Source organism: Arachis ipaensis, chromosome B03 (assembly GCF_000816755.2).
Source record: "Arachis ipaensis cultivar K30076 chromosome B03, Araip1.1, whole genome shotgun sequence".
NCBI lineage: Eukaryota > Viridiplantae > Streptophyta > Magnoliopsida > Fabales > Fabaceae > Arachis > Arachis ipaensis.
Window position 1 is genome coordinate 26,659,674 of NC_029787.2, and position 15,172 is coordinate 26,674,845.

A 15,172-nucleotide genomic window follows, 5' to 3' on the forward strand; every position below is an offset into this window, starting at 1 on the left:
AAGACCCTTCACCTCAGTATATCCAGATCATTGACAAGAAGAAAGCACAGAATTTATTAATTCTGTTGCGAGCATTGAACGTGACAATGGAAGAAGTATGTGATGCACTTTATGAAGGTGATTTTCTTGGTCCTTCAATTTTTTGTAAGAAACTGTTGATTATTGTGATAGTAATATTAGATTTTGTAGGGAACACAAGTTACACAAAACCTTGCATGGTCACACTGCTGCCCTAAAACATTATAGACAACCCGTATCATGTTGATTATTTGAATCTAGCACCGTTTTGCTGCACTTGGGGAGCATAGATTGTGGTAGTGCTGTTGTTAGGTTTTATTATTGTTCTGAAATTATTTGATTTATGCTATCATGGTTGAGTATGGAGGAGCATAGATCGTGGTAGTCTTTGTTAGTGTACAGACAACTGTTTTCTGAACAAGTGAATTGATCACTTTCTGATGCTTGCTTGGTAAATCATGATGAAATCTGTTTATCATATAGAAATGTTCACTTGTCTCTGGTTCCACTTGTATAATAGCTTTGAAATTTGTCTTTGGTTTGATAGGAAATGAGCTGCCTGCTGAGTTCCTCCAAACCTTGCTGAAGATGGCACCGACGACTGATGAACAACTTAAGCTTAGACTTTTTACTGGTGAGCTATCTCAACTTGGCCCTGCTGATCAGTTCTTGAAAGCGATGGTTGACATTCCATTTGCTTTCAAGCGAATGGAAGCACTTCTTTTCATGAGTACACTTAAAGAGGAGCTCAATTCTACTATCGAGTCTTTTGCAGTTCTAGAGGTACAATATCTAAATCATGATCATGGCATTAAAATTTTGTAGTTTTGAAGTGTTTGATTTTCCCAAATAAGATGATAAACTGATTTGAGAGGGAATATCACCCCAATAAACATGATATATTGTTATATTGTAGAAAACTATGGTGCTGTTTAGTTCATGTAGCAAACTCCACCTAGTAAGACAAGGCTTAGTTGTTAAGGTCGTTGTGTTGTATCATCAAGATATATCATTCTGTCAATCTTAGATTAGACTGGCAAAAGTAACAATGTAAACTTTGAGTAGCTGGGATAGTGAGTCCTTAAACTGACTCATTTATGTCCTACATATTTTTATTTCTATAATCCAGTTGTTGAATTATTAGTTAATATGCTGATTATTTTTCTTTCAGTGGTTAGACCTATAATTTGTGGGCATTAATTAGTTCATAGTTTCACATTTTCAAGTACATTTTTCTCCCCTTCATATGAAATACTCATGCAGTACAAAATAAAGTCTGATAACTTCGTACGCAATTTTTATCATTTTTTGAGTATGTTTCCAGTTACTAATCCCATAAAGAATATGCATCCTTTAAAATGTGGTATCTAGGAGATATAAACTTTTAGTGTTCTGTTTAACTATATCAAGTTAGAAGTTAGGAGTTAGATTTATGCTGTGTGTGAATTATACAGAGACATAAACAAGAGTGTGTTCTGCGATTGCCACGCACTCACTAACCCGGCTGTTTCTCAAATTGATGCCCTCACATCTGGTTCTTTTGTGTGACCCCTTCCTTTCTTGTCCTGAAATCTGATTCTTCTTGCACCTTCATCCGATATGTCAGGTTGCTTGTAAGGAACTAAGAAACAGCCGGCTGTTCCTCAAGCTTCTTGAAGCTGTTCTCAAAACTGGCAACCGTATGAATGATGGAACATTCCGTGGTGGTGCACAAGCATTTAAGCTTGATACACTCCTGAAACTATCTGATGTAAAAGGAACAGATGGCAAGACCACACTCTTACACTTTGTGGTTCAAGAGATTATCCGTTCTGAAGGCATAAAAGCTGCCAGGCTGGCAAATGTGAGTGATCTTAAAGATAGTGAAACTGGAGATCGCTACCGTGACATTGGCCTTCAGGTGGTTTCGCACTTGAGTAGCGAACTTGAGAATGTCAAGAGAGCAGCAATTCTAGATGCTGACACCTTAACTGGAACTACTGCCAAACTTGGCCATGGTCTCATGAAAACCAAAGAGTTGTTAAACAAAGATCTGAAGAATGTGGAGGAAGATAGAGGGTTTAGTGACACAATTAGACGTTTCGTGCAGAATGCTGAGACTGATGTCGTGAGACTTCTGGAAGAAGAGAAGAGAGTCATGGCTCTGGTAAAGAGCACTGGTGATTACTTTCATGGGAAGGCCGGCAAGGACGAAGGCTTACGGTTGTTTGTAATAGTAAGAGACTTCTTAATAATGGTGGACAAGGCATGCAAGCAGGTGAGAGATGCACAGAAGAAGCCTGCGAAATCTCAAAAACAAGAGACATCTCAAGGATCATCTTCCTCAGAGACTCGTCCGCCACCTTCTGATTTTCGTCAGCGGCTCTTTCCAGCAATTGCTGAAAGGAGGATAGGTGACAGTAGTTCGGATGAAGAGAGTCCATAGATTCAAGTTGGAAGCGGTACTGAAACTATATTCCTTACTAACATGCCCTTAGATAGCATAGCATAATTAAGATTTGAACTTAGAGTCGTGGATTTTTTTTTTTTTACTTAAATTTGCAGATGGATGATTGAATGTGTTTCTTCATTGATCGTGGAAGTGGCTTGGTACTAACAATCCTCGAACAAATATTTCTGTACAGACTTGTCTGGAGGCTGGAGCTTTCACGAAGCAATGTTGTTATAAGAAATATCTTTTGTACTATCTTTATTGTTGTATCCCATTTAGAATTTGATTCCTACTTTGAGTCATTTCTAGAGCAGCAGTTGTAAAATATTGATTTTAACATTCTTTCCCCCTCAATATTCTTTATTCAATTTACTTTATGTTGATGTATATTTATGTCGTGAAAGAGTTTAATGTGTAGCACTTTACATTCTTTTTTCTGCCTTGAGAAATAATTTCTAACCATCTAGGAAAAAGGTTTCATCTTTATTAGTCATAGAGTGAAGTTTAGGCTTAATTTAACATGAGCCAGTTAAAGTATAATATGGATTTCTAACCCTCCGAAAGTGTAATATGTATACTATATTAATTAAAGAATTACATGCACTTTATAGACTAAATTTTTATAATGGTTTTTGAGATTTATAGTCTTTAGCAGTTTAGTTTTTTAGATTCAAAATTTATTATTCTGGTTTCTGAAATTCAGCTACAGGTACTATATGGTCCTTTGAACTTGAACCGAATAATGAGCTAGTTTTGACTTATCACACTAGACACAGGACTAAATGATGTTTCGTTTTGGAACTTAAACAAGGCAAAAACGATATCGTTTTAGAGAATGAGGAGATAAAATAATGTGTATCATGTAATTTTTTTTTTTTGTCTTTTTATTTTTGTCTTATTTAAACAAAATGAAATGACACCGTTTAACCCTATATCCATCGCGACAAATTAGAGGCAACTTAGTACTTTCTTTGCTAACTCAAGTAAATAATATGGTACTCAAAATTGGATCTTGAAAATCAGTATAATGATTTTTGAATTTGAAAGACTAAAATGGTAAAAACCTTGAATTTAACATCTAGAGCAACTAGAAAAATGCAACAGTATTCGTTATTGTTATTTAGTAGAAGGAAAACATAACAAAGGTATCAGATATTTGAGAGGTCTGGCAACATTTTAGGTGAAAGAAACTATGCTTGTATTGCACTAATGTCCACCAGGGTCCCATTTGTTGAAGAACAACTACTTCTCTGAGAGTTTATCACAACTATGCAGGACGGTGACTAACATTCACAAAACTCAAAATTGGCATGTACTTACCAAAAACTAGAGTCGTCTGTATTACTGTAGGGCACATATTACTGTACGATTACGATGCGTGCTCCGAATGGAAGAGGGTTCCCGGAGCAGTGAGCTTAGTACCGAAGCCTTTAATTGACGGCTGCTAAGGAGGCAGTCTTGGTCGACCATCCTGAGTGTGACACTTCATTCCCGGCTTTGGTTTCGACCACATAAGATTGGGCTTCCAATTTCATAGGCGCTGATAACTCTGGTCTGAACACCATCGGGGCTAGAAAACCTTTACCACGAGTGGCTTGCCATAGAGGCTGGAGTTGTCTGCTTTGTGTATCGACTTGTCTTGATCCGCTGAGTTTCCTTCCAAAAGTCGATTACCATTCTGACTATATCAGCCGTCTTTGGGTCCCCGAAAGTGAATTCCCACTTTCTTAGACCATGCGTCATGGGGATGATGAACTCTAATGACCCCAACCCCAGCTGCCGCCGAAGCATTGCTGGTGCATAACTGATGCCGCCCCAAAGCCCTAATAATAATATGACCCAGGGGTAATCCCCGCAACGGTACAGGATTGGTACTTGTGCCAGCCATGGTGCTCTCCAGACTATTTGATCATCAGTCAAGTTTTGGAAGAAAGAAATCCATTGTGCTTTGCCCATGGTTTTATCCCGAAATGAATAGGTTTAGCCTTCTTCGTACAGAACATTAAATCTACGAGGGGGAGGAATTTCTCATACTCGAAAGAGAAAGAATAGTATAAGAAGGGGACGCATCAGGAGGGGCTGGTGCACGTTAATCAGAACTTGCTAAAATAAATATTTATTAGCTGAAGTGACATCCCTATCAGATAATATATAATAGTAATACATAGTAATCGGCTGGGCTACTTTCCCCATGAATGGAACCCAGGTCGGCCACAACTCCTATCAAAAATCATAAGCAACTCCGCGGCTATTATGCCACCCCCAGATTTAGCATGGTGCGAAATTCCATTTCTGGGAACCCTTATTTTGGGACGCGGGATAGACCCCCGAGCCTGAGGCGTAACCAAACTTCGGCACCGCTGTGGTAAGGATCCCGAATTAATGAGAAAACTATCAAATCCTGTCATTTAAATCTGCGCACAGGTCGCTCCATAAACGAGAAAGGGCTTTTTTTGGGGTAAGCCCTTTGCTTTGACGAGATGTAGCTTTGCTTTCCCTTCAAGGCGAAATATGGAGTCACAGAGCCATTCATTCTCCCTCATAATTTAGGCTGCGAGCTCATGCCCAAATTGACGAGGAGATGTACGGAATGAGGATTTCCACTATCCATTATCTAAAGCAACTTTAACTTGATAAATATTAATTAAACATTTTCTGACGCTTTTGAATTTTAATATGGAGGCATAGCTGGTGCTAGATGCTGATATGGGGAGGAGGGGTGCTTAACATTGGGGTGGTGTCAGAAAAAATAGAACTTGGACCGTGGACGCAATTCGGACCGTGTGAGTTCCTGCTGGCAAAGCGGACCGTTCAATTTGTTGTTACTCCTATCCACGTGTCGTTGTCCAGGTGCACCCGGTGCCTATTTAACACAGCCAACCTCCTCTATTGCATGCGTACCCAGGAATTTCATTTTCTCTTTCTTCCCCAGCCAGCTTCGAAGCCTTCATCTTCTTCCTCCCTCAACCATTTCTATTTCATCTGTTTGAACTAAAAAACTCAAATGTCAAAGAAATCGCAGGGTCCGATTTGTTCAATGAGAAATTACAGGGTCCGATTTCCATTATGTGAGTTTCATCTCCTTTAAGCAAAACGGACCATCCGATTTGCATATAAATTTTTGGAAACAAAGAACACGGAGAGTCCGATTTCTCCATACCAACTCTGATAAAAAAGCTGTCCCACATAACGGTGTAAAACTTCCATCTTCCATAATCCTGCAAAACACCTACACCCCCTCCATAACCAAAAAAATCAGCCATTTTCTTAATACAGTACTACACGTGAACAAATTAAAACACCCAAAAGAAAATTTCATGAGATAAAAGCAAGCTACCAAAATTGTTATTTCGTAGCAGTACAGGCTCAACCGAACAAAATTTTTCTTACAATAATGAAGAATCCTAATTTCTAACTATTTTATACAACACTCGGCAATATGATCTTTGCTATATACAAAGAATTGTGATCTATGTAAAATATATCAATAAAGAAAAAGGACAATTTTAAATTCTAATTACATACAAATATGAATGGGACTAGGTTTTATTCCATAATTGCTTCAATAAACCCTCCATTGATTCAATCTTTTGACTGAGTTCTTTAGCAATGGTAAGTTGCTGCCCAGAAAACTCTGAAATACCAAAATCGCTGATTAAGGCATTGATCTTTTCCTGTGAATCTGCAACTGCTTCCTCGAACAAAGTTAATGTCGGTTCCATCGTCGATTTGTGCAAACTTTTGTTTACCAGCTTCGGTGATGGACAAAATCCTCTATTGTAAGCACGATAATGCAAACGGAAAAAAATCTTCAATAATATTTATACCAAGGGTCCCAAATTAATTATAAGCACGACCTGAAACATAATTACCTCCCAGCTTTCATTTGTGGTATACAGCAACAAATTGCGTATGGTGACAGATGCCATAGGCGGTGCCCTACAGCCAGAGATATAGGGATAATTATGGATAAGTTTCGGATAAATTTAACATAGTTTTTCGGTCAAAGAGGACTAACAGTCCATCAAGTTTATCTGTCAAGCTACCCCATAAAAACATGCACTATCATTAAACTCTATTGCAATGAATGCAGACCAAATACTGCACTAATGACCAAACCCAGCAAAGAAGATATAAATATTGATTTCAATTCAGTTTATTGATACATGACAATGACTGCAGAGCATAAATAAACTAAAGTAGATAACCAATTCAGAATACTGGTAAGAAGAACTTACCATGCTGCTCCCCCATGAGTTTCAAGTAATAAATTAACTGTTTGAAGAGACACTTGATGGCGTGATTCTGCATACAATAGTATAAAAAACTTACTAGTTAAAGAGAAAAAAACATCGCTCTACAACAAGATTTCTCAGAAACTTTCAGCAAGATACAAATCTCTAATATATATATATATATATATATATTAATTTTGAAAACTTTAAATTCTAACCCTATAACGATAGAGAAGAAAAGGGCTAGAATTTAAAATTCTCAAAATTAATATATATAATAAGAGTATTTTAGTCATTTTATATAATAAGGGTATTGTAGTCATTTTTTTATAAAAAATAATATTAATTTAGATCGATTCAAAATTTGATTTACTATTTTCGATCAAATTAATTTGTCTGATCTAATTTTGACAAAAATAACATAATTTAAGTTATTATATGTGTTAAATTTTAATTATTAAAAAATATTTTTTTTAGGTTTTCTGTATCTTTTTGGAGCATCCCAAATCTAAAAGATTCAGTTTACAATTAATAAATTTGAATATTTATTGTTGTCATTGTTTACGTTAAACAATTGGACCTTGATGTAGTGTAATATACATTATATTAGTTTTTATTTTTGGAACTATTTTTGTCATAATTGACTCTAGTTACTGGACCATTAGTTTGTCTCTTTATTTCTAGACTTTTTAAGTCAACCACTCGGGGTAACATGAGTTTTCAAGTCCTGATTTGAATCTTGAATTTCATAAGATGTATGTTCAATATTATTCATTCATTCATTCATTAAATTCATATTAAATCCTATATCTTCCTTGCGAATGTTTGATTTCTCAATTAAGTATGGGTTTATAATTAAGATTGCGCGTATAAGAGGTTAGGATTTAATTATTAAGTGATGTGTTGCAGATTTATTTTATATATATTTTTTTTTCAAAGTAAAAGTATATATATTCCCCTATAAATCATACATATCTTTGACACAGGACGTAGGTAAACACTAAAGACTAAAAAACCAAAACGCACCCTCTAATCTATCTTCACAATTGGTTGTCTTTGAATTGATTATCAAATTTTAGTTTTCAATATTTCACGCACGTACAAAATCCTAAATAACTAGTAGAAGACAGCACCTAAACAACAACGTCCACACCTGCATGAAAGGTTCTTTGCTCCCTCTCCCGGTTCCAGTTTGAAGCACAAACAGGAAACAGCTATATATCAAGTTTCATTCTTTCTTCATCAAACATAACATTGTTGAAGATCATCTCATTCCTACCCTTCCGCACATACCACATCACCGCAAGAAACTCCTTTTCTTACTCATGCCCCTGTCCACTCAAGCCTCAAAGCATTCCTTAGAGGAACCCGCCCAAAGAAAAGGTACTGCACCGTTTCCAATTCACTCATAAGCAGCACACAATTTGCATTCCTTTGTTCTATCTTTTCTTTCAGTTTCTAAGAATTTAACAGAGTTGCTTTCTAGGAAGAGCATGACGACCATGTATACAAGAATGACGATCGATGATGAACGAGAACGACTTCAACAACCACGGAGAGTTTTTCTGATGGCACCGCCCATGGTTGTTGGTTTTCCGCCATTTTATCGTGCTGTTCAGCCAAGGTTTGTGGAGCGACTGCCGCTTCTAGAGCCTAGTCCCAATAGTTCGGTTGTCATTAGGCAAGTGTGGGCTGCCAATGCTGATTCCGAGTTCCAAATCATAAGCAGCCTGATTGACAAATATCGATTTGTCTCCGTTGACACTGAATTCCCCGGCGTAGTCATCCTGCCCCGCAACAAGAACTACCGGAATCTTATCCCAGAGGAAACTTACCAAGTCATGAAGGCCAACGTGGATGCCCTCAAAATCATTCAGCTTGGACTCACTCTGTCAGACCAGCACGGCAACCTCCCTGACCTAGGAACCAACAACAGAACTCACTACATCTGGCAGTTCAATTTCCGAGACTTCAACCTCATGCGTGACATCCACGCAAAGGACTCTGTGGCACTCCTACGCAGCCAGGGCATCGACTTTGCACGCAATGCAGTGGCTGGAGTTTCTTCGGTGCATTTTGCGAAGTTGGCAGCAGCATCTGGGCTGCTGTTCAACAAAGCACTTACATGGGTCACATTCCATGGTGCTTATGATATTGGATATTTGGTGAAAATTCTGACGTGGGGTGTTCTTCCAACAAGCTTGGAGGAGTTCTTGGTGCTTGTAAAAGAGCTGTTTGGGGGAAATGCTTATGATGTGAAGCATGTGATGAGGTTCTGCAATCGCCTCTATGGCGGTTTGGAGAAGGTGGCTGACACACTTCACGTGGACCGAGTTGCTGGGAAGTGTCATCAGGCCGGGTCTGACAGCTTGCTCACCTGCCACATCTTTCACAAGATTAGAGAAATTTATTTTTTGGCTAATGAGGATGGGTTTAGGGAATATGTTAATGTATTTTTTGGGTTAGAAATTGCAAAAAGTTAATACTCTTAAGTTGAAAGAAATTATCATACATTAGATTATTCATGTAACAACATTTTGTCTGTGAATTATAAAGTAGTATCAACAGATTATTTTTTGGATATGACAATTGTTTTACAACACTTGAATTGGCTGTTTTATAACACTTCAATGGTTGTTTCATGGTTCTGTCTTCGAATTTGTTCTCCAGTGACCATGTTTATATTTGAGTTTAGAAACAGCTTTTAACAGATTTTCAATATTATTTGCCTTTGATTATTATTTGCCTTTGAAGTTTTAGCAAACATGTTAATCTTATTATTGGCTTCATCATCTTAGTGAGACTCAGTGAAGGAAAGCAGTATTACAGCATATTCTTTACTCTTTACGGTGACACAAAACTCAAAATTGGCATGTACTTGCCAAAAACTAGAATCCTCTGTATTATTGTAGGGCACATATTCACACAATATAACTGAACACAATGAACATGCTATCCATTATCTAAAGCAATTTTAACTTGATAAATATTAATTAAACATTTCCTGAATACAGTATTACACATGAACAAGTTAAAACACCCAAAAGAAAATTTCATGAGATAAAGGCAAGCTACCAAAATTGTTATTTCGCAGCAGTATAAGCTCAACCGAACAAAATTTTTCTTACAATAATGAAGAGTCCTAATTTCTAACTATTTTATACAACACTCAGCAATATGATCTTCTTTGCTATATACAAAATGAATTGTGACTTATGTAAAATATATTAATAAAGAAAAAGTACAATCATAAATTCTAATTACATACAAATATGAATGGGTCTTAAGTTTTATTCCGTAATTGCTTCAATAAACCCTCCATTGATTCAATCTTTTGACTGAGTTCTTTAGCAATGGTAAGTTGCTGCCCAGAGGACTCTGAAATACCCTGAACATTCTTTGGGCTGCTTTTTGTAATTACTTGTAAACTTTGGAAAGTTGTGTGTCAACACCTCTCTTCTCTACTTACATTTTCTGGGCTAGATATCCACCACCTTTCAGCCATCTCTTGTGCCCCTTCAATTCTATGGTTATATCCACATTATCTGGCTTCTTCAATTTTGGAAAACTGGTTTCTTTCCCTTTGCTCAAACTTCCAACTGGCATAAAATTGACTAATAAGCAAACAATTTATAAAAACAAACACAAAACATGAACAAAGATGAAATCACAACATATAGCAAATATATTGGCTATGAAAAATCAGGTAACACTGTTTCATACCATCTTCTGAATTATCAACATCGGGAGGTGTTGTCTTGAAAATTGTTGCCAATAGTCCTGCTTGTAACTTTTCTAAGCCTTTACAAAGACCCTTCCCACGACCACCATCAGGACCAATTATTCCAAATCGATGTAGGAGGACTTCAGCATAGTTCATTCCCCACCAAGACGAATACCAGATACAGAAGCTGAGCCGTTCAAACAATGAGACTCTGTATCTTGTTCCCCCAATGGTATGACATGTACCATGTTTACATCCAGAAAAGGGATTGAAGGAGCATTTCAGTTCGTGTGGTGGACAAAATAACAATAACACCACCAAAGGTTCTATGAGTGGCACTAATGAACAAATCATTTCCAACAAACTACACTAGAGGCATTCCCTCGACATTCAATGGTGAAGACTCAAGAAATCGAAGTTGAAGGTCTTTAACTGCCAAACTTGCAGCACTGTCACTTCGCTAGAAGATTTGCTCTTAATGACCTCCAATTGTTTACTTTTTCCAGCCACTGCTATTTTCTCACCAACTCTCCCAAAATACACGTAAAAAGACAGAAACAGAAATTTATTAAAGTAATCAGGGATGCAAGAGAATTGTGAAGTGCAGGTGGGCCAGTACATGCTTCCAGAGATAAAGTAATCTGGGCTGCTTTGGCACTCCACTTTCTCTGGCTAGCATCAATTGGTTGACCTTCCTAAAGACAGAAACAAGCAGGATCCTTATCCAGTTTCAGTATTCTTAGTTTCATTGAGGGTGAATCTATATATGAGAAGTCTTCAATATGAAGGTTTGGACTATATTATCTGTGTTGCATTTAGAAATATCCAACTGGGCCTTGTCCACTCAGAGTGAAGAAAAGAGAGTTTACTGAGGAATCTGGTAAAATATCACCAGAATTGACAACAATTCTATCAGCTAAGAAAAAAGATATTCTAAGGCAAGCTTCTTCCTGAAGATGAATCTGGAAAATAATGAAAGATCAATAAAGAACATAATCTATGACCGTAGCAAATATATAGGCATAGCAGGCAAGTTACTTGTTGAAATAAATTGCACATACCATAAGAGGCTGACAGTTAATAACAGTTTGAGAAGCAAAAAATGGTGGAAGTGGAGAAGGCACAATCTGAAGGGAATGGAGGCAGATTAGAGGAGTTCCCTCAATCAATTGCCACTGTTGTTCTCCAAGTGGATATATTGGATGGCAAAAGCTTCTAGCTACAAGAGGGAGAAAATAAGATTGAATAAATTTAATCAAGCAAGGAATATATGCATGAGTTTAGGCATCATTTGTGACAGGCACAATGGTGTCATTTGATCCTTGTAGTAATCCCCATTTAGTAGGACAAGGTTTTGTTGTTGTTGTTGTCGTTGTTATCGTTAATGCGAAGGTATGTTATATTAAATAAATGTTATGCCATCATTGTCTAACTTTTTCAATAAATTTACAACACATTACTGGACAACACCGAAACAAAATTATCCTTATTAGTATTGCAAAATTAAATTAATAAAGCATTACCAAATTCTGGCACATGAAAAGACTCTCTTTTAACAGAATGCATAGATGGCTGCACTAACGTACATGGCAGGTGTGAAAACTTGTCACTGCATTTCAAGAAACATATACAATTCAGTAATAGTGAAAACTATTTCAACAGTCAGCATGGAAAATCGAAACCATCATTATGACTATAGCAGACTAAAAAAACCAGGTAGGGCACATTGCTAATAGTTTGCTTTCTTGTTTCCCACTCTAAATGAAATTATTTGCTCAAGAGCCAACCAAGGATATCTAACAACAAAAGTTATAGGTGCCACACAGGCCACCACCCATTCCCAATATTTTTCACATTGGCTAATATGTTTTTCCTTTTCTTTTTCGTTTTTTTCCTTGTTAAAGGAAGAAATATTAATGTCAGGGAAGAAGGATAATGCAAACAAGGAGGAGGACAAGAGATCCTCAATACAAAGATTAGCATGACAAAATATTCTTTAGAACAATAAAAACTTTCCAATCTCTCCAAGATGCACCAAGTAGAAGCAAGACACCCAACCCTGTCCCAGATGGCTTAAAGATATTTTTAATATCTATAAGTCATTTTGGCCTTTGTCCCTCAATCTTTTCTTTCTTTGGGTCTGAGTTTTGTTCCAACATTATGTTTTTGGTCTCTATTATTAGACCAGCACCATTCAGCGGTGATATTATAAAATCCAAAAGAAGGTATATAAAATATTTACAAGGACCCCAAAAAGAAACTTCCAATATATGTAAGGACTAAATATTGGAGAGTTTAGACTTACAATGATCAAAGTTTAGAACAGCAGGACTAAGAACTAAATATTGGAAAAGCCTGCTGACAAACGCCAAGACATGTTTTTTGAGGGACTAAAACCAAAACACCCTATATTAATTTAAATCCTTTTAGATTAGTTTGTATATATTTTCCACTCAAAGTCCTATTAACACCGATAAACAATACCAAAGACCCATGAGCAAAACAAGATTAGTTAATTACTTAATCCTTTCAATAGTAGTTATTCGGGCAGAGCATATAACACAAACCTTAAACATAGATCTGCAATGGTAATCCTGGTCAAACTACTGTCATTTTCTCCCTCCGAAAGACTTGCCTGCAAGTAAAATATATAAACAATTAATTGTTCTCCAGGGGATGCCAGAAATATTATGGCACATCAAAGGACCAATAGGCACAGCAACTTGCCAATGCAGAGAGAACTAGATAAACATTTTTCATTAATGTATTTAAAATCAGCAAATGCTGAATAAGATCATCCAAGATAAACATGTAGAGGGAGTTTCTCATCTCTGGAATATGAATACTGAGATAATAACTAAAGATTTTTAACCTCATCAAGCCAAATTGAAATACATTTTCCAAATTTACTGTGTAATACTTCCAGCATAAATCTGAAACTGATTTTCTCAAAGGTGGGAAAAGTTAAGGCAATTGAAACCTGGGCCTTCAAATTTACATCTCCCCTGTTTAGACAGACAGATAATCCTGTCATAAAGCGGAGAAGTGCACAAAGTCCTGCACACATGATATATTAACTCATACAACATTTGTGGCACTTGTATCAATTCAATATGGATACATGTAAAAAGTGTCCTTTTAATTACCTGGCTCACTTAATGCAGGGCAAAGAACTTCTGTGATGTCCAACTGAAACTCAAGCCCAAGTGGACTGTTGGAGACTGTTCTCTTAATTGTGATCTGGGGGATAGCAAACATAATAACATATCATGAGTCAAGAATCTTGGCCTTTTAGAAGAAAGTAGATTACAATAATTAGAGGAATTGTATATATGCTTCTCCCGATATTCCTTCCATCTGATTGTTTGTGCTGCATCTCTCCGCAACCCTGCCTACCCTGCTATTTACCAAACAAATCAGGCACCACTACTGCACTTGGTAACCTTTCTCAATTAGTATTTATTTGAAAATTTTTATTTTTACTATAATATAAAGCTGTGTGTGTGATGTAGTTTCTTTTTCCCCTTTTCCTTTGCTTCGAAGTAGCTTTAGCTTGCTCTCTTTGAATCCCCATCCTCACCCAAACGGCTCATTCTCTCTTCTTCTGTGTGTTTTGCTCTTCTAGGCTTTCTCTCTTGTGCTTCATAAGGTAACCATCCAGCTCTTGTCTTTTCCACAAGCATTCAATGTCATTTCAGTTAAGTTTCTCACACACTGTCCTCTGCACTGCAGATTCTGCTGGAATCTCTAGGCTCATTGTTTGTGAAGTGAAGAAGAGAAAATAGGAGAGGAGATCAGAGGAGTAGGATATCGTCCCGAGGGGCGGGGCCCTCCTCGGAGGCGCCACAGAGGCGGATCATGCGGACACAGACGGCGGAGAACCTCGGGGAGTCGATATTCGACAGTGAGGCGGTGCCCTCCTCTCTTGTGGAGATAGCTCCCATCCTCCGTGTTTCCAATGAGGTCGAAAAGACGCAACCCATGGTTGCTTATCTCTGTATGTTACTCCACTACTCCCTACTCCATCTTCCATGAAATCGGATGGAAGTCCACAGTCAGTGGCAATGAGGAACATTCAAATTGAACATGCACATCAGACAAATGATTTCTATTTGCAACAAACTATTAATCCATATCCTAAACTAGTATCTCTTCATAGATCTTTATTTTTATGATGCATAAGGATCTCTCAACAATCAACAGCAACAATGTTAAAGTTGAAAGGCTGGAGAAAGATAGAAAAATGTGGAGTCCAGCTAAGGCATGAAGTGAATCAATTCAAATTTCCCAACTCTGTTAAACAATAGTTTTCTGTCTTCATTTTCATTTTCAATTGTGTACATCCATTATAAAGTTTAACAACTACAAGCATCAGATAACTAGTAAAATACTAATGGTAGATGTTACTCAGCCACACATAACAACATAATCTTAGTAATGATAGTGTCAAACCTTATCAGCAAAACCATAACCACTACCCTTTGAAGAGGCACTTGATGGCGTGATGCTGCATACAATAGTATAAAAAACTTACTAGCTAAAGAGAAAAAAGCATCACTCTACAACAAGATTTCTCAGAAACTTTCAGCAAGATACAAAAAATGGGCTAGTGGGGATGATAAATAAAATAGATTGATACTTTTGTCTTTTGAGTTCTTGAATCTCATTTAGTGAAATAAAATAGACTCTTATTTTAAATTATATTTATTAATTAGTATATATTAAAAAAAAACTTATCTTCTTTTTATTTTACAATTTAGATGA

General features: G+C 36.9%; 3 protein-coding genes and 2 long non-coding RNA genes across 8 annotated transcripts in view; 3 read left to right on the top strand and 2 right to left on the bottom strand.

Moving 5' to 3' along the window:
- LOC107630135 (formin-like protein 5) overlaps nt 1-2,836 on the top strand; it is a 6,921-nt gene extending 4,085 nt beyond the window's left edge. Inside the window, exons 5-8 of the mRNA XM_016333189.2 lie at nt 1-117; nt 566-801; nt 1,625-2,459; nt 2,563-2,836. The exon at nt 1-117 is cut by the window's left edge and continues 25 nt beyond it. Of these exons, the coding sequence (XP_016188675.1) occupies nt 1-117; nt 566-801; nt 1,625-2,443 (1,172 nt within the window). The 3' untranslated portion in view covers nt 2,444-2,459; nt 2,563-2,836. The remainder of the gene's footprint in view (nt 118-565; nt 802-1,624; nt 2,460-2,562) is intronic.
- LOC110270061 lies at nt 2,329-6,840 on the bottom strand. The gene is made up of 2 exons (XR_002359067.1): nt 6,688-6,840; nt 2,329-6,388 (listed from the first exon to the last, which is right to left on the bottom strand). It is a non-coding gene; the product is annotated as an uncharacterized LOC110270061 (long non-coding RNA).
- Nucleotides 7,684-9,221, top strand: LOC107632842 (probable CCR4-associated factor 1 homolog 11). Its single transcript, XM_016336486.2, has one exon. It carries the CDS (start codon nt 8,178-8,180, stop codon nt 9,165-9,167), a length of 990 nt encoding a protein of 329 aa, XP_016191972.2. The 5' UTR covers nt 7,684-8,177; the 3' UTR covers nt 9,168-9,221.
- LOC107630132 lies at nt 9,789-14,006 on the bottom strand. 4 transcript variants are annotated; one of them, XM_021118533.1, is made up of 7 exons: nt 13,868-14,006; nt 13,389-13,417; nt 12,976-13,043; nt 11,932-12,017; nt 11,470-11,627; nt 10,408-11,370; nt 9,789-10,283 (listed from the first exon to the last, which is right to left on the bottom strand). In XM_021118533.1, exons 1-6 carry the CDS (start codon nt 13,980-13,982, stop codon nt 11,224-11,226), a joined length of 603 nt encoding a protein of 200 aa, XP_020974192.1. In that variant the 5' UTR covers nt 13,983-14,006; the 3' UTR covers nt 9,789-10,283; nt 10,408-11,223. The 4 variants fall into 4 exon arrangements, with proteins under 4 accessions (XP_020974192.1, XP_020974193.1, XP_016188673.1 ...); XM_021118534.1 differs by lacking the exon at nt 13,868-14,006 and adding an exon at nt 13,555-13,696 and having other exon boundaries at nt 10,408-11,285; nt 13,389-13,465; XM_016333187.2 differs by lacking the exon at nt 13,868-14,006 and adding an exon at nt 13,555-13,696 and having other exon boundaries at nt 13,389-13,465.
- Nucleotides 13,940-14,590, top strand: LOC110270062. The gene is made up of 2 exons (XR_002359068.1): nt 13,940-14,057; nt 14,141-14,590. It is a non-coding gene; the product is annotated as an uncharacterized LOC110270062 (long non-coding RNA).

Coding starts and splice junctions, on each gene's coding strand:
- LOC107632842 (XM_016336486.2), top strand. CDS start 8,178: ATGACGACCATGTATACAAGAATGACGATCGATGATGAACGAGAACGA.
- LOC107630132 (XM_016333187.2), bottom strand. CDS start 13,666: ATGTTTGCTATCCCCCAGATCACAATTAAGAGAACAGTCTCCAACAGT. Junction 13,044..13,388: donor ATGTAAATTTGAAGGCCCAG/GTTTCAATTGCC, acceptor TTTTACTTGCAG/GCAAGTCTTTCGGAGGGAGA. Junction 12,018..12,975: donor ATTGCAGATCTATGTTTAAG/GTTTGTGTTATA, acceptor CTTGAAATGCAG/TGACAAGTTTTCACACCTGC.